We start from the raw sequence: 21,593 nt of genomic DNA on the forward strand, positions 1-21,593 counted from the left end.
AGAGGGTGAGAGATCAAACAACATGTGGCAGATGTGCAGTCACATTGCTTAATGCTTTATGGATGGTGCTCAGATACTGTGGTGATAAGTGTGATATTAAAGACCTCTATAAAATAGAAGTGTAGGACTGGAAATAGGCAGAATGGGATTCTTTATTATAGTTTTGGTGGAAGTTGTTTAGCAGAGAGAACAGTGGGCTATGTCTAGACTGGCATGATTTTCCGCAAATGTTTTTAACGGAAAAGTTTTTCCGTTAAAAACATTTGCGGAAAAGAGCATCTAGATTGGCACGGACGCTTTTGCGCAAAAGCACTTTTTGTGGAAAAGCATCCATGTCAATCTGGACACGGTTTTGCGCAAGAAAGCCCCGATCGCCATTTTCGCCATCGTGGCTTTTTTGTACAAAACAGTTTTTAGCTGTCTACACTGGCCCTCTTGCTCAAATACATTAAGAGGGCTTTTTCCCGAACAGGAGCAGCATAGTATTTGCGCAAGAACACTGACAATCTTACATTAGATCGTCAGCGTTCTTGCGCAAATTCAAGCTGCCAGTATAGACAGCTGGCAAGTTTTTCTAACTTGCCAGTCTAGACGCAGCCACTGAGAGAAGGCACTCTTTTTGGTGATATTTTAAATACTTCTGCACCTTTCTTTATTCAGGATGACTAGCATGAGAAGCTGTAGAAAATGATATAGTTTCAATGTTTTTGATTCCTTTTCCACTTTAATTTAGCATAGTTTAAAAATGTATGAAAGGACTGCAGAATAGAAAAACAAAATTTATGCTTGCCCCCTGACCACCCAGCTCTCTTGTGTGCCTCTGGAACCATAAATTGTAGACTGTGTTTAAAAAAAAAAAAGCAGCTGGATGAATACATGTCTGTGATACACACATAACTTGTGTGCTTTGAAACAGTAGGACTGTTATTCTATAGCACTAGTTGGGATGATAAAAATATCTCTTTCTTAGTAAGTCAAGCAAGTCTCACTCATGATATTCTGTTACTGGTCTGACTTTGGTGGTGGGAGTAGGAGGCAAACATCCAAGTTTTAGTTTCCAGATGTGTCATTGACTCTGGGTAATCTTGATCAAGTAATTTAATATTGCCCTGCCTTCATGACTGTGTCTCTTTTGATTCTATTCTTGTATTGTTACAATACACTTAAAAACTCAATTCCGGAAACTAAAATAGAGACCCAGAAGTCAAATTCAGAGTGATGAGTAGGATCCTATCAAATTCATGGTCCATTTTGGTCAATTTTACAGTCATAGGATTTTTAAAAATGGTAAGTTTCGTGATTTCAGAGATTTATATTCATGTTGCAATTGTAGGGGTCCTGACCCCAAAATGAGTTGTGGGTGGTTGTGGCACTGCTACCCTTCTGTGCCACCGTTGGTGACGTTACTGCCTTCAGACCTGGGGAGTGGTGGCCTTTGGCTAAGAGTCCAGCTTTGAAGGCAGAGCTACCACCCACAGCTGCACAGGAGTAAGGATGGCACGGTATGCTATTGCCACCCTTATTTCTGCGCTGCTGCCTGTGGAGCTGGACCCTTAGTTAGCAGCTGCAACTCTCCAGGTGCCCAGTACTGGAAGCAGCAGTACAAAAGTAAGGGCAACGTGGTATTCTGTGCTGCCTTCAGAGCTGGGCACCTGGCCAATATAACAACCCCTGCTCTCTAGTTGCCCAGCACTGAAGGCAATACAGAACTAAGGGAGGCAATACTGTGACCCAAATTAACCTTGTGATGCCCATGCAACTCCCTTTTGGGTCAGGACCCCCAATTTGAGAAGTGCTGGTCTTCCCCATGAAATCTGTATAGAAGTTGGACCTCTCTGGTCTAGCACCCTCAGCACTTGACTGGTCCCAGATGAGGGATTTTTCCGGACCAAGCGAGGTCATTTGAGGCCCCCTGCTATTGGCCTCCCCCCACCAGGATTCCTGGCTCCCCCTGTAGCCCAGCTAAATCACGTGCCAGCTTGTGCTGGCTCCCTGTTCCCCCACCATCCTGCAGCCCAGCTCAGCTGCGAGCCAGCTCCCAGCTCCCTGCAGCACACTGAGACTCTCTGATCCTGAAACATCTGTGGTCCAGCCTGACCACGGATGTTTCAGGATCAGAGAATCCTGGATTTTAGAGGTGCAACCTGTAGTATAGGGTAAAAGCACACACAAGTCCAGATTTCACAGGAGAACACTAGTTTTCATGGACTGTGACTCATGTTGCATGGCTGTGAATTTGGTAGGGCCCTAGTGATGGGTACAGCTAAGATTTAGTTACAGGTATTTTTGGTTAAAGTAATGGATAATACATAAAAATTCACCTCCTTGGACCCATCTCTGACTTTTACCAAAATACCCATGACTAAATCTCTATTTCTAGGGCTCCACTGCTCTGGGCCCTTCAGTGGCTGCTCCCAGGGATGACTCCGGAGCGTCTCCAGGTACCCCTGGGACCATTGCTGTTGGGCACTCCCTTGAGCTAGCCACACCAGCTACCTGAGCATCATTGGCCCTGGGGCAGCCACCGGGACTGCTGCTCAGGTGCTCCTCAGGGCCACCTTAGCAGGAGCCACACTGGCTGATGCTGGGACAGCCCTCAGGACCACTGCTCAGACACTTGCTGTGGTCAGCACCCAGGACCACTGCTGCACGATCCCTGGAGCCAGCTGCCCAGGTGACCCTGAAGTCAGCCACAACAGCCACTGCAGAAGTTATGAGAGTAGCAGAAAATCATAGCATCTATGATTTCTGCAACCTCCATGAAAGACTTGCTGCCTTAGTTATGAATATTTCAGTTATGTCTGTAAGGGAATCCTTATGTTAGGTGTCATTTACATGCTAAGAATCTAAAAATGTATATTGGACCAAATTAGGGACTGTCGGTAATACACAAGAAAAAAGAGCCTTATGTAATTGGACTAATGGCCGTTACAAAACGACAAAGGCTTTAGTTTGTTACGGAGCACAGTTAAAGCCTCATCTATGCTATAAAATTGAAGTATGCTATGACTTTGGTTATGTTGTAACTGTATGCCCAAATTTAATTTTGTAAAGGACAGTTTTGTTTCTCCCTTTGTAGAGAGGAGAGGCAGTCTTAGTCAGATATCCTTGAATACAAATAATAATGAAGAATTGGAAGAGATCTGCTTGTATTTCATCAGGAAAAGCTGTAGCTTTCAAGGTAAGTAATCCTGATACAAGCCAGTTGCATTAATTTTTCTTTATTTTAATGTGTGTGTTTTGTTTAGTCATCAGATATTCCTATGGTATATCCTGTATAATAATGGCTGGCAGCTAGTCTTCCCTTCTTAATATCTTTTTTTCTTTCTTTCTTCCCATCATCCTTAGTTTGTACACTTTTCCCAAAAGGCCATTGTTGCTATTTTTTTCCTCCATCTACAAAGGCTGAAAGAGTGCTGCTCCATAAATTAGTGACCCTTCTTCTTTTACTATTTATACAGCCTTCATCTTGTTTCTGATACCTGTTTCTCCCCCTGCCCTCTCCCCATCTGCCTCATTTATGCTTAGCACAGGAAGAAGCTCTGAGAACGTCAGTTTGGGTAGTCCCATATTGATTCTCTTTCCAGATCTCTAATGTTACCCTTGATTCTCTTTGTTACTGTTACAACATGGAGTCGATGTGAAAGTTCCTCTACCTTCTGCCATCCGCCCTTTCTTTTGTTGTATTGCTTGTTCTGGTAACCATAAAACAACATATAGGACTTCTGATCACAGATGGTGTTGGCAACCATCTTAATTTATTATTAGACTTTAGATTTAGTAGTAATCGACCTGTACCTGACAGTTCTGAAGGCCCTTAAGTATGAAGTGTTATGCTTATAGAAGCACATGGAATTTTTTTTTCAAAATACTCTGCATTTTTTTAATTAAAAATACAATGTAGGCATTAAAATTGGCATATGGCTTCCCACCCATCCCCAATCTGGATCATATAGTTACCAGTTTGTAGCATTGCCTAGACAGCTTCAGTGGCCAGCTGCACACGAGCATCGGGCAGCTGGGGTTTTTGTCAAACATGTTCAAAGCTTTAATGTGTGGGCTTTTTTGGAATGAACCCAGAGTTCCATGGTAATACATGATTCTTTTATTGTAATCAGCTCCCCTTCAACTCTGTGGGGCCTTGCTGTGTCACGCTGGAGTTGTTCATACAAAGTAGTTAAGGTTGCCCCCAAAGAGCATTATTTTGGATTGTTGCAGCATAGTTATTTTTTTTATTTTGCTTTTCTGGTTTTTTATTTTGGGGGAATATATGCCTTTACTTTAGGTTAATCAATCTGTACTTGTTGAGTTATCCTAAATACCCTGATATTCGGTTGGTGCTTTTTTGAATGTTCATTTTTTTTCTTGGTTATATGGAATATTTGACACCTTTATTTTTTATTTGTCAGCATATCTTATGTTTCTTTACTTATACACAGAACAGTAAATAATTTCACAAGCAAGCCTTTTTGCAAAGCAAAGGTTTCTTATAGAACGAACAGAGTTAAACAAAAGCTAAACAAATATTTAGTAAATCAATTTTCTCTGTTAGGCTTTTGGGCCTACATAGTCTCTCTTTTTTTATTTTTATTTTTTAAACTACTGCTCAAGAAGATTGATAGGTAACACATGATACATCTATAATTCAGAAAAGATGCTAGAGGAGATGTATGGAATTACAGGCTAATAAAGCTTACATTTGTACTTGACAACTTGGTTGAAATGATGGTTTAAGAATAGATGACTAAAACACCTGGTGAATCATTATATGATAGTATGTTTTCTGCAAAGGAAAATGGTATTTTACTAATCTAGTAGAATTCTTTCAACATTTCAAAAACTGTATCCACTGGCAGGCAATTTTTTAAATGTTCAAGAGCCTTTGACAAGGTCCTTCACAAAATACTAATAACGAATCAAAATCGTCATGTGGTGAGAGGCAAAGTATTGCTATGGATTAAAAACTGGCTAGGAATTAGAAAACAGAGTAGGATTAAATAGTCACCTTTAGCTTTCATCCTTGCAAACAGTGAGATGCCTCAAAGCTATGTATTGGGTATGGAATTTAATGTATTTATGAAGGCTTTGGGAAAAGAGAGCAGAGTAGTAAAATTAATATGACACAAGTTGTTTAGGCCCGGTTTACACTACTTGATTAGGTCAACATAAGCTACCTTGCTTCAACCTGGGATAAATTTGGCTCCTGTTGATGTAAGTGCCCCTCTATGCTGATTTAGTACGACTTCCCAAGTGACGTATAGTCACAGTCAATGTAATTTGCTCAGTCTCAGTCTAAACATTGTGTTTCTTATGTTGACCATGCTCACCACAGATACAAGGAGCCAAGTATGCACACACACAAGCAATATAATAACGGCAGTGGCTGTATGCTGGTGCAAATAAGGTCAACCTAATTTTGTTGTGTAGACATGGGTTTAGATTAGTCAAGACCAGGAGGGACTGAGGAACTTCAGAGAGATTGAACTAATGGTCAGTGGGCAATGAGGTGGCAAAAAAGTACTGTGTTGATAAAGTTAACGCATGGTGGAGGGAAATCTTTTAAACTACTAGTGTATTTTTCAAGGTTCTAAATCAACTGTATTCACTCCAGGTAGGAAACTGGGTGCCAGTGTAGAGAACTCAATGAAGATCTCTGGCTGATGCCCAGCTAAAGATAAAACGAACAAGGTTAGACTGGAATGGAGAATAACCTGGGGAACATTATAATGCCTTATATCAATTGTGTGGCCTCACCTGGAATACTGTGTATCGTACTGGCCACCCCATCTTAAAAAATGGTACAGCAGAGTCAAAGGAGTTTCTGAGCAAGGAAATGAGACTGATGAGGGCTACAGATGTAATAGTATAGTTGATTAACCGATTAATTGATAAGCAAAAGCTTATAGGTTAATGCTATACACTACACGCATTTTTCCCCTCTCCTGCCCCCGCAGTAAATTTTTTACCAGGCTGGCTAGCAGCCTGACTCAGACTCAGCTTGTGCCAGGTACAAGACCTACCCCCACTGCGGCTCTGCATTTAATATGTATTAGGAGCCAGGCAGGCAGGCAGGCAGTCCAGCTCATGCTGGGTCTGGGAACTCAGGCCCCTCCATCCTGGGCAGGGGCTGCTGCCAACCTATGCTGCTGCCTCTGATCAGAGGCAGCAGTGTGGTGTGACAGGCAGCTGGTCCACGAGGGAATCTGCTTTTTAAACTGACTCCCCTGGTGGACCAATTCCCTCCTGGCACCCCACACTGCTGCCTCTGATAAAGAGGCAGTTGCACGGGCAGCAGGGGGCTCCCTAGGAGTGGGGCTGGAGCCCACTGGCTGCTGGCCCCACCCCCGGGGACTATGGAATAGTCGACTAACCAATAAGAATTCAAGAGATGAATCGACTATTCAATTAAGAATTTAAAAGGAAGAGCTGCAGTGGGGTTAGCTTCCAGGTCCGGGCGCTAACTCTGCTGTGGCTCCCCTGTTTATTGACTAGTCGATGGAAAAATCATTTATCACTGCTTATCAACTAGTTGATTAGTTGAATAAACTATATTTAACTTCCCTACCTCCAACTGGTCAGGGTGGAGTAGCTGTTGCTGCTATCTGTGAATGTTACATCTCTTCTTCTATTCCTTGTTGCCATGTTCTCCTTTCATCCTTTCCCTTGCTCCTGGTGTCACCCTACTGCCTCTCTGCTGATGGTGCCTACTTTCATAATGTGCGCAGTGTGGTTTCTTTGATTTCAGCTGCTGTTCAAGGTCCTCTGTCTTTTGCTGTTGAATGAAAAACAGTTTGAACTTTATGCATACAGACTTTATTTTGTCTTCACTTTTTCTGGTTGAAGGGTTTCATGTTAGCTCAGCCGCTGTGCGTATCTCTACTTCTTAGTATGAGCTCTGTCTCTGTCACAAAATGCCTATACTGTTAAGAGGAAGAGGGGTAGCAGTCTGGCTATCCTGCAGTGGTTTGAGTAGAGTGTGGTCTGAGGCTGACAGTTAAGCAGGGCACAAACGAGTTGTGAGTTCTGTAGATTTCATCAATCAGTTATTAAGCGTGACTGTCTTACCCACTAAAACGTGGAGTCCCAGACAGTTGCCTTGAGTACTCCTATCTGTCTTGCCATCCAGGTGAATTTGCTTTCTGGTAGATAGTCCCTTACACCAAAAATCACAATGTTGAGGTTCCTTCCAGTTTGAAAGGCTTACTCCAGATCAGAGTCCTCTTAGAACTTAAACCAGTGACACTTGTCGCTAATTATCTAATAATTTACCTAAAAAACGTATTTAACTAGGAAAAGTAAATAAAAGAATAATCTACTAGGTTAATAAAGCAGGTAAACATAAGTACACAAATGAATTACAATCTTAGTTTCCAAAGATGATAGAAACTGCTTGTAATATTTAAGCTCGGTATGTCATTTAGGGCTAACCCAGCCCAAGCAGCTGGGGATCATTTGCTTATGCTTAGAAATCTTGCCCTCCTAAAACCCAAACAGTATAAAGATACCATTACGTTATAATATCTGTACCTCCTGTTATAAGTGAGATCAATATATACAGCAACTTACAATCATTTCCTAAAAGTCTACACAGTTTTTAAATCTAATATTTATTTTAAGAACACTAACACAAATTCCATCGTGATATTTGTCTGTGTTCAGTTGACAGCGAGGGACCTTGGCAAGCTTTGGCTCCTGGTCTGCCATCTTATCAGTGGTAAAGAAGACTGGACTGTTTGAACAGCATCAGCTTGGGGAGTAATAGATATTAGTTCTAGGAATCTAACTGGAGGTCTCATTGGCTTTAATAAGGTCACTAGTATAATCTGTTCAGTTTAAAAAAAATATTCCATTGTGGGGATTTAAGTTCATAATACACAAAGGACCATATAACTTTAAAGCAAACACACAAACCCATTGCCATAATGATATCCTTTATAGTAGCCTTCAATACAAGCAAACATTGTAGTGGGGCTAGAGAAATTAAACAATAAGATCAGAGGAGAGATTCCTTCTTGGTAACAACTGAATTGCTTTGGTTGGCCAGTGTATGAAAGCTGTACCTATTCAGTGGGTAGACACTTTTTAGTGCTGTGTACCTGGCATTTTCACAAGCATAGAAGTCCAATACAGATACCCCAGAAAAATCATGTGTTAAACCATAGAACTAACATGGCTTCATTTTTTTTATTTTTTTTTAAGATAAGTGTATCAGAATTCATTTTCATTTGCCATATAGATGGCAGGTCTTGGAAGGTGCCCTGTGGAAGGACTTGAAGGATATGGAGAAAATTGAAAAGGCATACTGTGAACCCAGTAATACCAGGTATAAACTGTTAGTAATATACTAATGCTTTCCCTCTGAGTGTAAAATATTGAGCTAGATTCTTAGGTGGTATAAATTGGCACAGCTCCATTAAAGCCAGTGCCTAAACTGCTTCATTTTATTTAGTGAACATAATGGGATTTGGAGGATCTATATCAGCTAATGGATCTGGCCCCCTGGTTGTTAATTGTAGACTGGGATCCATCTTGGGTCTACTATATTCCAGATAACTAATTTACTAGCTTAGGTGTCTTTTGTTTTGCACTATTTTACAAATTGATTATTTACAATGGAGATGGTGGGAAAACTTTTGATTGCAAAGAATTTAGACTAAAATATTCTTGAAAATCTGTCCTGTTTTGACTAGCTCTGGTTCTGATTCAGCCCTGCCTTTGACGAGTGCTATTTCAATATGGAGTCCTTACAAGTAGGTGATGTGGGAGAAGTAGGGGGAGGAGGAGGAAGAGAGAGAGAGCACTGAGGGGCATAGGTAGCAATTGGGAAGGTGGGAATAACTTAAGAAAGCTTTGGAATTGCTATGGTAGTTCAAAGAAAATATTGGAGGAGACTCATACCAATATGCGGCATATTGCACTGGACTGTGTATATGGGCCACTTACTTAAAAAGGATCTCATGTTCTATCTATTGAGTTTGTAGTGGTCTTGGCTTCTAATGGCTCATGGCCTGGAAAAATGACAGCAGCACTGTTGCTGCTAACACCCAAGAGATTCTCTTGCATCTGTACTGATAATGAGCTTTTGGATTGAAGCTTGGTTTCCCAGGTTGCATATCTATGGTTAGTGGCCACTGAACACTGGAAATTGTAAAGAGGTGATTGGAGCAGCCAACATACAGCTTTGTTGATTAACTCCTTCTTATGAACCAGCATAAGCTATTCAAAGCCTGGTTTAAGCTACAAGTAAAAATGAGTTTTGAGGGTGTGTCACAAAAATAATTGTGTGATTAACAATCTTCTGTTCCTGCTTTAGAGAGATCAAAAGCCAAGAGGCATTCCCCATCAGAATTTAAGGAATTAGCAGAAGTGTATGTGACATTTACACATGCCTGTTATGTCTGACTCAAGAACCACAGTGGTTGTGACTGTGATCTCTTAAGTTATGATTTCACATAGATTTACAGTAGTATGTCTTGAACTTTGGCACCATGTATAATATAAAATAATATACATGTCTGAGTGGTGGGAAGAGTGAATAGTGATTTGTCATAGGAATCATAACTTTTCACTCCACCCTTGGGGACACTTGCATTACTTTGATATTAGGTATAATATTTGGCATTGTTTTTATGGATATCTGACTCAGAAGTGTTTTGTTTGTATGTTTTTAAACTCTTTGGCCCTCTCTCTCAGATTTTCATTCAGCAGTGCTGGCAGTGGCTTGCAGACTGTATCTTTTCAGAACATGACATGTGGCTCCACCAAAGTTAGACGCCTCTCCACAGCATCATCCGTGACCAAACCCCCTCACTTCATTCTTACAACAGATTGGCTCTGGTACTGGAAGGACGAATATGGTTTGTGGCGTGAATATGGAACGGAAGTAAGTGTGTAGATGGAAAGGCAGCTCCCCAATCTGTGAAAACTACTGGAAGCTACATGGGCAGTCTCTTTTATTTTAATAATCTGTCAATCAAATTTGGACTCGGGATTAGTAATGGGATATGGAGACTTTCACGTTTAGGTTTAGAGGCTCAAATGCAGGAGCAGTCAGTAATGACTGACAGTTTTATTGGTGACTGACATCTGCTCAATGCGTTGTCTGAAATAGGTGATAGGTATTTCCACCTGTATTCATTGCTTGAAATTTAACCACCTCCTTTCTTCAGTGTTTCTCAATCTTTCAGAATCAGAGGCACCTTCTTCCCTTCTCATCTCCATCTCAGGAGTTGGGAAAGGTTTCTCTGTCTTCTTGGTGAAGGATGGGTCCTTATTTTAAAGGCCAGGAGCACACAGGCCTGTACAGGCAACAGATGCCATTGCATAAATACTTTGCACTTTCTCATTTTAAGAAGGTTAAGAAAAATCTTCCTTCTTTGTTCTGACCTGGCAGGATGATGATCATTCTGCTTCCACTGTATGCAGCAGTGACCTGGAAAATGCTTATCTAGCAAAAGGGTCTCCAACATTGCAATTCAAAGCTGGGAGACATGAATATGAACTCAACTTTAATGGTATGTAAGGCTTTTTCTTCCTCCTTTCATGTATGTTGTGTAAATTATGATACTAAAGGAGAAGTTAAGATATTATTCGCTTTTATGAGAATACTAGCCAATTAGCCCATCATAAGATGGGATTTTCAGGTCTCCTCCACATCGGTTTTCTCTCCTGAGCCTCCGGTCTCTCGCTCCATCTCTCTCTCCTCCTCCTCCTGTCTCCCCCTCTCTCTCAGCTCTCCTCCCCCTCCTGCCTCTCACTCGGGAGACCGTGGAGCCCAAATGGGGAGTGCGGCGCCCAAATAACCGTGCTGCATGGGGTGTGTGGAGCCCAAAGGTTGCTTGCACCACTTGTTCCCACGCGGCGGCCTGGCTGAGTGGTGTAGAAGTCAGTCGAGCGCCATGGCAGGAGGTGAAGGGGGGCGGGGCGGTGACGTTCATGGCCAGGGGGCAGGGCCTGGAGCCGCTGTCATGCCGCATGTCACTGCCCAGTACCGCTTTGCCTCCTGCCGTGGCGTTCGACTGACTTCTGCGCCATTCAGCCAGGCCGCTGCGGGGGAGCAAGTGGTGGAAGCTGCTATTTGGACCCCACACTCCTCATGCAGCATGGGCTGCCCAGAGGGAATAGCCAGCATTTCAGCAACAGTGCCGCCCAGAGGGAACAGCCAGCATTTCAGCGTTACAGACACTCAGACATTGGGCTGCTATATATATGATGATAATCCCCTTCCCATGTGTTCCCCAAACCTACTGTGCATACGCCTGGAGAAACACAAACCACTTGGCCCCACTTAGATTCACTAGGACTAGTCTTGAATCTCTGCTACTGTCGCTTTCTACCCAGAAAAATAGGCAGAAGGGAAACATGAACTTTCTCCTGGAGGTTGTTCTGGAACTCAGTCTTTAAGCAGAGTGGAGTTCCCATCCTGCTCTGGGGCGAGTATGAAGTCCTGAAGTATGAGAGTATGAATCCCTTTCTGAGATTTGGCTTTTTTTTTCTTGTCACTTTAATACAGTGTAAACTTCACCCTCTGCTTGCTGCTCACGCTTATCCGTTTCTAAGGGGTTTCCCTACAAGAACCTCTTTCTCTGTGGCTCCCTGAAAGAGACCCCATTTCTTTTTAAACCCTGATTGGAGATGATTGTGTGAACTGGCAGCAGTTGCAGTACATGGCCATGTAAGGTACAAGCCCCTGATAAGACGATGTCTCCAGACAACCCTGTATTCTTATGTAGGCACCAGAGGGAAAATGTATCGCTGTGCTGGCCATGGCTCACAGCTCCCTGTATTAGGGACAGATAAAGTTTGCTTTGGCTCCTGGCGTGATCTAGTGTAGACATCAGGTCTGTTCTAACTTGTTGGGAAGAACTGCTGGATTATAAATTACCCAGCCTCAGTATCTCTACCCTGACATACCTCCTTTCTCTTTCTGGATTGCCTCTGTAACTGGGAAAAGTGGAGGGAGGGAACTGGCTGTCTAGTCATAAAACTCTTCTAGTTCTGGGTCTTTCATCATCAGATCTGTCTTCATTCAGGAAGTGGAGGCTGCAGTTGGCAGCCAAAAGAATAAAATGTTGATGAGAATGGGAAACACAACTGAAACTTTCTGCTTTTAAATAAATAAATAAATGAACGATGATCTCTGCCTTTTTCAAAGGCTGGGAAGGAGTTCTAGTGAATTTTGAATGGGTAAGGCTCACCAAGCTGACCAGAAAATCTAAGTTCGTCCTCTATCCCAGGTGACCATGCAGTGGAACCATCAGATTTCCCCCTCTTTAGTGCCAGTAAGGGATTGACAGCAATCACACCTTAACTCAGGGAATGAAATAGAAAACAATTTTATTGCTAAAGGGAAGATGATGATAATCACCACAATAAATACAGTGGCAAGAACACAAATCACTTGGATTTCTTCCCCAGATGTCATTAAAACAATCAAATTAAAACTTATCTAAGTGTACAAAAAGTAATCATACAACAATATTTCCTACCCACAAGGTCTTAATGCCGCTAAGTCCGGATGGAGAAGGGTGGCCTCCCTTCCCTTGGTGCCTGTTTTGGCAGCCTGGTTGAAGAATTAATAATCTAGGAAGAGCTTTAAGGAGAGAGAGGTTTACACTAGGGATGTGAAGGTTTAATCAGTTAACTGATAAGCCTCACCCTTAACAGATGAGGTTTAGCAGTTAAAATTAACTGGTGGGAGCAGGGGGCTTCTCCAGCTCCTTTGGGGGGAAGGGGGAGGACCCTCTGCAGACAGGGGTTACTTTAGCCCATGCCTGTGGTGGAGCCATGCCAGCCCAGCAGCGGGCAGTTGGGCTGTTCCAGCTAGGCTGGAGTACCTTCCACTCGCTTCCATTTAGTTGGTGAACCAGTTAGTCAATGAAATGGGATTTTACATTCCTAATGTCCACATAACACTGTCACCTTTGTTGACATTGTTACGGGAGAGGCTGAAACCTGAGTGTGAAGAATGCCATTCTGTAGGGTTGGTCCTGTCAGGTGAAGGTTGAAGCACATGAGCAGAACAGTGTGAGGATTATCCCATGGATGCATCGCAGATAGCAGCTATTTTCTCCAAAGCCCTGGAAAGTAAAGTGAAGTATCTGCCATTTCCTTTAATTCCAGAGCAAAACCAATAAAACGTTGGAGTAAGAATTCTTTGAGCTACATGGCAGAGCATAGCTGCTGTAGTCAGACACAAATGGGAGTTTGCGTCATATAATTAGAGCTGGATGCTGGTATTGTTTGGTAACAGGCTTGGCAGAGAATGTTAATGGAGAATTTTGCCCCAAATGTGAACATTGTTGAAAGAAATTTGCTGTCTTTGTTGTGTTTTCAGCCATGAAGCAGAGAAACCTTCGCTTTAAGACAGAGAGGGAGGTTTGCAGGAGACCCAAATATGTCTCTCCACAAGATGTGGAGAAGAGGAGAATCAGGTAAACTACAGCTACTGTACTCTATTTTGAGATATTGCATGAATACATATATATCCATTATTATGCAGTATCTTGCAGAGAGCACATGAATAGTAAGCAAAGGTTTCTTTGGAAACAGGGTCTTTCCTTTAATATGACTTTAAAGGACTTGGCACAATAAGGGCCCGGAACCGTCTGAGATGTCTAGGTGCTACTGCACTATGAATGCTAATTATAATAATTGCGAGATAGGATAGAACGTGTCTGAAAACTGATATCAATTTCAGATAGACTTCAGAAAATGTTAAAGTAAGCGAGACTTAATTTCTGTATGTAATGGCCCACGTCTCTTTAGATCCTCTCTCCCCCATACAGTAGTTGGTGCCTATAAAATGCAAAAATAAACCTTTGAGCCATTGGTAATAGAAACAGCCTTTCTCACAGTTCCTTGAGTATCCTTGCCAGCCCCAACTAAAATGAGTATGGCAGTGTTTTTTAGAACTAAACAGAGTTGTGGGGAGGAGTAATTATTCATTTGAGTGGGTGTTTTTTTGTTCACACTTTCTAGTCCTACTCTAAAAATAGCTTGCTCATTGTTGTAATCAGTTAATAATTGGGCAAGCATAGACTACAAAGAGCTGCTAGGAAGGGGCAGAGCCCATGAGCAGGATTCAAGTCAGTGATTTGATGGGAAACCCAGTACTCTTTCTCACCAAGATTACTCAGATTTTTTTATTCTGGTTGGTTGGCTAGCGCTGTCTCAACCTTTGTTTTGCTAGGCTAAACAAGGCAAGCTCTTTTAGTGTCCTTTTTGTAAGTTGGGCTCTCTAGTCTCCTATCCCTCATTCTAGTAGTTTATGTCCTGTACCTGATCCAGTTTGAATTCTTCTTTCCTGGACACGAGTGACCAGAATTTAATGCAGTGTTCCAGATTATTATCCGTGCCTTGTGAAATGGCATTAACGCTTCTCTATCTCTACTGGAAATGCCTTGTCTGATGCATTTTAGGATCACATTCACTTTTTTTAAGCTGCTTTACCCTGGTGGCTTATAGTCGTCCTGGGATCAACTAATACACCCGGATCTGTCTTCTCTGACATTCCAACTGATGAGCCCCCAGTTTATAGCAGAAATTCGTATTAGTCCCTAAGTGCATGATATTACATTTCATCCAATTTCTATTACTCCAGCCCTCTAGGTAATCCAATTCTCTAATATTTTGATCTTTCTCAGAATTGAAAATGCCTACAATTTTATGTTGTCAGCAGATTTCATTGGCACCTGCCTACTTTTTTGTGTATTTCATTAATGAAAATATGAGTAACAGCTGTGTGTTCTGCCTAACCATTCTGCAGTTTTTGTCTTGTGCCATAAATTTGTAACTGACGATCTATGCAGCAAATTGGAAATTGTCATTGTTAATGAAGTATGGTGTTTAGGAGGGTTAGGAACTTGTAGGGAAAAAACTTGTAGGGGGGAGGGATAGCTCAGTGGTTTGAGCATTGGCCTGCTAAACCCAGGATTGTGAGCTCAATCCTTGAGGGGGCCATTTAGGGCTTTGGGGCAAATCTGTCAGGGATGGTACTTGGTCCTTCTGTGAGGGCAGAGGACTGGATTCGATGACCTCTCACGGTCCCTTCCAGTTCTATGAGATGGTATATCTCCATCATGAGGATGATGATGTTGTTGTTTTATTTTAATAATAAGTGATGGAGGGCCATTAGATAAAATAGTGTAGTAACTTAGCTATACATGCTCTCTTGGGTAAGTGAGTTTAGAATGAGAGAGACATTGTTTAGTGTTTTGTAAATGAGAACAAGCACAATGCATTTGTGATGCTGAAATGTTTCCTAACCACTGTTATACATAGGTGCCCCAAGCATGCTTTTGTTGCTATCAAGTCAAGCTGGATTTGAAGATTAAACTTGACATTTTGGCTGTTAGGAACTAGAAAATAACATTTTAATATCTTGAGGCTACACAGGAGCTCAGTGTTTCCATATTTTCACATAATGCTCTGATATATGATATCTCAAGATCTATGTTCTAGTCCTGTGTAGGCAGTTGGAATTGGACATGTGTAATGGTAGATTGTTATTAATCAGTAGAAAGGCCATAACCTCTTACTACCTAGAGACTGGGATGCAAAACTGCAGAAGGCCCAAGCAAAGTGAGCTTAATGGTAACACAAGGGATGTAACCCCTAAATGTTTGGTTTGTGTGAGAACTGGTGACCTCTACAACAACATTATGAGTAGTTTGAGCTCAGTTTAGTAATTCAGTTGATACTGAGCACTTTCCTGTCATTTTATCCCTATTCCTATTATCTATTCTAACTTAGGCAAAGCTCTCCTTCAGTGTAATGCTGTAAATATTATAATTTTTTTTAATATAAATACAAAATCTCTTGTATTATACAGTGGTGTTGATTATTCAGAAGAAGAATCCATTCCAGCTCACTGGGACAAATCAGCTTTACCTGAACTGGGATACAAGGTATGGAGCTCTTACTTTATCTGACCACGTACAGCGTTTTAAAACATAGGCTTTTTGAGAGAGACTCTGCGTAGTCCCACTTAGGGGATATTGCACCACCACCTTGTGACTTCTGATTGTACCTCTTCTTGCAGTAGCAGCTAGAAAGCTTTCATATCCCTCACCTTTCTCTTTTGTGGGACCACATTTCTGAGGGCGAGATTGTGTGAGGGGCAGCGTGTCCTTATCACCCAACTGCATGCCTCGATAGATGCAAGTTTCTTTGGAACCAAGAGCTTGTGTTTTGTTAGATAAGTAGTGTTAGCTGTCAGTTTAGTGAATGGTCTCTCCTTGGTTCTGTGTTACAGTAGAATTGGGGAAACAGAATAAATTGGTGTTTAAGAGGTCCGCTTTCCATCTGACTGCCATTGTGGAATGTGATGACCATGTGGTGGTTTAGGTGTCTGGAAGAATCATCACCTTTCAGGCAGATCTTACTGGAGGATCTGGGCTTTGGCCTAATCAAGCTGCAATGACTGCATTAACCTAGAGACAAGACTTGGTTAATGTCCAGTAGTCAAATTGGGGGAGAATTGAATTGAAACCGCTTTTCAGTTCTATTTACTCCTCCCCTGTGCTATGTTGTCTTGTGTTTGGTTCTGGTCCAAGGGGTTATACATTTTTTGGGCACTGGCACTATAAATTCAACAGCACAAAATAGCTGATCAGGTGGTGAGGCAAACTTACTTCATTCCTATTCTTGGATGGAGCAGGTAGGAATACAGGATTTTAGTCTCATTGTAGAGTATACTGCCAGGTGATTATAGACAAGGTATTCCTGAGGCAGCACCTTAAAGATGATCTGAAGGACAGGGTGGAAGGGAAGGTTGGGTTTTTTTTTATTATAAATGTGCAGTCAAGAGGAGGAAATATTTTACTAATGTTATGGGTTTTGTTCTTAACATTTATTTAGTAAAGTGGGTGGAAATTTTTCACATTTTGAAAATTTGAAATAGAATAAAGAAGTTGACAAATTTCATGAATACCTCCTCCCTCAGCTCTGTTTAGCTACTATAACTGGGGAGAAATAAAGTTTTTTTTTCTCCCCCTTTGAATCTTAAAGATACCTGCTCCCATCTTTTTATTTAAAGAATAAGAACTCTCAGGATTTCCCCATTTAAACCTTCAATGCATCTTCCAGTAAATGTAGGAAAGCTCAAGTTAATTTCCTGTGTTTCTAAAGTTCACTTTCAGGACTTGAGAAGTAATAATATGATGGCTTGTGATGTGTTTGTAAAAGATAAGAGACTGGCTTGCGTGTGTGTGTGTGTGTGTGTGTATATATATATATTTTTTACAGCTCATCAAACTTCCCAGCTCTTCTGACGAATACAAGAAGGTCCAGGCTGACTTTCAGCGCACAATGCCCAAAACAGTCATTCGGCAGATTCAGAGAATCCAGAACCCGACTCTCTGGAAAGTATATCAGTGGTAAGTGTAAAACATTGCTCTAGTATGTTTTCATGTTGTTAATACTTACTGCTAAGGGTTATGTTCTGAGTCCTGTGCAAGAAACCAGTTTGCAGTCATGTAAATTAAGTGCACAGTTGCTTTTTAGAACTTGCTTGCCCACTGCTTAGCTGAGATTTGCACCTAGTTGAAGAGCAGTTGGCTGAGGCAGAACTCCAGCAGTATAGAGGTTACTTTGACATCAGAGCCTTCTGTGGGAGTAGCCCATCTTCCTGAGATAACGCCTCTCCCCTTCTGCAAGCAGTATCTCCCATGAGCTACATTGCACAAGAGCTGGAATTTGGCAGCCAGCAAAGGAGATCTGCAAGTGCAAATGACAGAATGTAACGGGGGAGGGGCACTGTTGTTCAAGCCAGTCTTCCCTCCTTTATCCACTCAGGGGCTGGTACACCCCCTCCACCCAGCTGGTGCCCTGTGACATGTAATTGCAGTGCCATGAGCTTCAGTCCCTGCATGGGACTGAGCAAACAAACACTCACTAGCCCCCAAGCCTTCAGCTGGGGCAGGCAGTTACATTTGGGGTTCTGGCCCTCTGAGTAGGGGCAGAACAGCAATAGGCAGTAGGTAGCCCCTGGGTGGAGGGGGTGGGGGGGAATGAGTAGTCTGTGGTCCTTGAGCCTCTGGGCTGGGATTGAGAGCAAATAGCAGCCACTCCTAGTGGTCTGTGGGGTGTAGTAGGGGAACCTGGCCCCTCCCGCTCAGTTCTGACCCAGAGTCCTAGGCGGCTGGGAGCTTCCCTGCTAAGGGTTCAGGCATCGACTTCTGCTATATACCCAGGGTCAGTCCTAGGGATGTTACCGACGAGTCGATTATTCGACAAGTAAATGCAGCAAGGGTGGGGGGGACTGAAGCCGATGCTTTTAAGCCAGCTGCCCCCAGCACCCTCTTCAGAGTGCCGCCACCTTCTGCCCCCACCTCTATCAGAGGTGGGGGGGGTAGGGGATGCTGCTGCGAGCGAAGCATCCCCTGTCTACAGGAGTCCACAGGGGGGCGCTCAGCTCCCCGCTGGGACATAGGCTGTTGCCAACAAGCAACCCCCTGCCTGTGGCCAGCCCTGGCTGCCACGAACAGGGACTAGTCTAGCACCTGCCCTGTTCACGGTGGCCAGTGCTGTCTGCTGCGAACAGGGGCTGCTGGACTCTGCATGACCCAGGACTGAGCAGTCCTGGCTAGCGCTGATTTCTGTGTCTCTGCATTTTAAAGGTAGTAAGAACCCAGTGGCTCTTACTACACTGAAAATACAGAGCCGCAGCCCGGGTGGCTCCGGAGCTGACACGAGCCGGGACTGCTCAGTCCCGGCTGGAGTCAGCTCCTGGAGCTACCCCTGCTGTGGCAGCAGGGGAGGGTGGGGCATGATCTCCTGAGCTCTCAGTGATTATTCCAGTGGCCCCGTGTGGGTTTGGTGCACCCCATCGCAGACCTTTCACAGTTGTCATCTAGGGAATTTCTGCAGGAGTTTGACTGCAACTCCACTCTGCCTAGGCCAGTGGTCTCCAACCTTTATACACCCAAGATCACTTTTTAAATCTCGGAACAGGCGAAGATCTACTGCCCCGCCCTCTCTATTCTCCTCCTGTCCATCACTTGCTATCCCCAGCCCTTGCTTACACACTCTAATAAACAGTTTATTTTTAAATTATGCGATGTATAAAATTAAAATCACGTGTTTATAGTTATGAAATAAATGGTCTGTTTTTTATTCATGCTATTTAAATCTAAAATGAAGCATTTATAATTATACATTTTTTGGGGACAGAGTTCTGCGGCCGTGGGCAGGAGAGAGGGAACAGGGTGCTAGGAGGGGAGAGGACAGGGTTCTGCAGCAGGGGATAGGGTGCCAGTGGAAACAGAGTTCAGGGAGTGGGGACGGGAATAAGGACAGAGTACTGTAGCTGGGGATAGGGGAGAGGGAACAGCGTTCGGGGAGTGGGGAGTGAGGGCTGGGGAGCGGGGAGTGGGGTGCCAGTGGAGGCAGAGAGTCCCCTGCATCTGCCTCCTCCCAGGATTCCCCCCCCCCCAGAGGGAAACCAGCGCGTGCCTGCCCCAGGGCCGGCCGATTCCTCCCTCCTCCACTCCCCCCTTGCCCCCCGCAGCACAGGGAAGCCCTGCACGCATCTGCCCCAGGGCCGACCCCCCACCCCTGTGCAGGGAAGCCTGCCCCGGGGCCAACCCCCTCTCCCCTTCCCCCCGCATGCGCCTCCCCCAGGGCTGACTCACCCCTCCTGTGCGGTGCAGGGAGCCGATGCTCCCTCCCACAGTACACCCGGCAGAGCAGCTAGCGCACTTCCGGAATCACTGGAAGTGGCGCTAAGCTGTGGGACTTCTGTCCATCCCCGGGAAGCCGACACTACCTCCATTTTCACTTGAGGTAGGTAGTGGGGCTTCTCGGGGGTGGGAGGAAAATGGAGGCAGGGCAGACAGGATGCCTTGCAATCGACTGGTTGAGATCTCGTGATCGATCTGTTGGTGACCACGGGCCTAGGATTTCCTTCAGGAAGGTCTACCTGTGATTATACTCTCACACCCATGTGTCAAAGAATTTCTCCAGTAGACTGGGAAGGCAGACTAATGTTTTTTTTTATTGACTATTTTGGAGGCACTTGGCAAAAGTCAGAGCCTTACAAGTTCTTACATAGGTATCTTTGACTACATGGTGCATCTCGCTTCTGTTTCTGTTTAAACCAGGCCCTTTAAAATCATACTTCTGTGTAATTGCTCAATTTTTTAAAAGAGTTTGCAAAACCTGAACACTCCTCATAAATAATCCGAGCACCTGCCTCATCGGAACCTGTCTGTCTTTGCACAGTGCAACTTTGACGTTGCTGCTTATTACAGGCAGAAAGAGCAAATGCAGAAGACTAATGGAGGAAAGGACGTGAGTGAACGAGTCTTATTTCATGGGACCAGTAAAAAGCATATCGATGCCATCTGCCAGCAGAACTTTGACTGGAGGATCTGTGGTCTTCATGGGACAGCTTATGGCAAAGGTAATTCTCTAGCTCATGCTCTGCTAGCCTTGGTTGAGAGAGTTTTCTACAGCCAAACTGTAGCTGCAGCAGTAGTTTAACTGTGTGAGTCTGGAGGAGGCATTCACATGAGGTAGGAGTTACCCACTAGGCATACAAGTATGGGGAGTGTATGGGAAGCATTCCTGTTAACCACTTAATGTGGCAATGTAACAAACACACTCAATTGGCACTCGGGCACTTCTCCTGACTTTGGCCTATGTGCTTTACTCAGTGTGGTGTAAACCCACCCAAGGAATGTTTCCAGCAGCATACCTGTTACCAGCCCACATTGATGGTGTACATTTTAACAGTGAGAGTAATTAGTGATTGGATCCGCTTACCTCAGGGTTTGATGGGCTCTCCCTTCAATGGCAATGTTTAAATCAAGAGCGGCTGCTTTTTCTAAAAGATCTGCTCTAGGCAATATTGTGGGGGAGCTCTCTGCCCTGGGGTCTACGCGAGGTCGGACTAGATCAGAGGTTTGCAAACAGTGGAGTGCGCCCAAGGGAAGTGTGGAGGAATGTTCGCAGAAGCTGTGTCTGGTACCTGGGTCAGCTCCTACAGGGGGTAGGGAGGGAGTGCCACTCAGCTCTGCTGTAGCTTCTGGGGGCCTGGCTGCCAGCCCCAACCCCCCCCCCCCACCACCCATCCAGGGCTCTGCTATTGGCCTCACTCCTGCCCCCAGCTGTGGTCCCAGCCTCGGCCCCCTTACTCATGGCCATGTTCTCTTCACTCCCACCCACCACCGAGCTGCAGCCCTGCTCTATGGTAGGAGGGGAGCAGACAGGAGGAAAGGGGACTGTGACCATGTAAAGTTTGGTGACCACTGGACTAGATGATCATAATGGTCCCTTCTGGCCTTGGAATTTGAGCCCTTTCCCAATGCACCGCCTGGAGAAGAGGGGATGGCCAAGCCGGGGAGGGAGGGATGGGGGGGACTTGAACAGTCATTCTGTGTGGCTTGTTGCCCGAGTACCCCTATTTTCTGAAGTCCCAGAGCACAGCTATTGGTTGGTGTCATGCTGTGCTGCCATCCAAAGCTGGTCGTGCTGCCAGAAAGGTGGGGTGGGTTATGAAGAAGGGCGAGGATTATGGGAATGAGCCTTATTGCAGCTATGGATCCATGGAGTTGAACCCAGCACCAACCCCAGAGATCCCTCACTTTCAT

General features: G+C 44.1%; 1 protein-coding gene across 2 annotated transcripts in view; it reads left to right on the forward strand.

Moving 5' to 3' along the window:
* The window catches only part of LOC102461209 (protein mono-ADP-ribosyltransferase PARP12), a 36,480-nt gene that overhangs the window by 11,409 nt on the left and 3,478 nt on the right, over positions 1-21,593 (forward strand). For both annotated transcript variants that reach the window (XM_075939347.2, XM_075939357.2), the window contains 8 exons: positions 3,080-3,181; positions 8,200-8,323; positions 9,694-9,883; positions 10,394-10,514; positions 13,337-13,433; positions 15,833-15,908; positions 17,248-17,378; positions 20,253-20,404. In XM_075939347.2, the coding sequence (XP_075795462.1) occupies positions 3,080-3,181; positions 8,200-8,323; positions 9,694-9,883; positions 10,394-10,514; positions 13,337-13,433; positions 15,833-15,908; positions 17,248-17,378; positions 20,253-20,404 (993 nt within the window). The remainder of the gene's footprint in view (positions 1-3,079; positions 3,182-8,199; positions 8,324-9,693; positions 9,884-10,393; positions 10,515-13,336; positions 13,434-15,832; positions 15,909-17,247; positions 17,379-20,252; positions 20,405-21,593) is intronic.

Source organism: Pelodiscus sinensis, chromosome 1 (assembly GCF_052426305.1).
Source record: "Pelodiscus sinensis isolate ZL-2025 chromosome 1, ASM5242630v1, whole genome shotgun sequence".
Classification (NCBI taxonomy): domain Eukaryota; kingdom Metazoa; phylum Chordata; order Testudines; family Trionychidae; genus Pelodiscus; species Pelodiscus sinensis.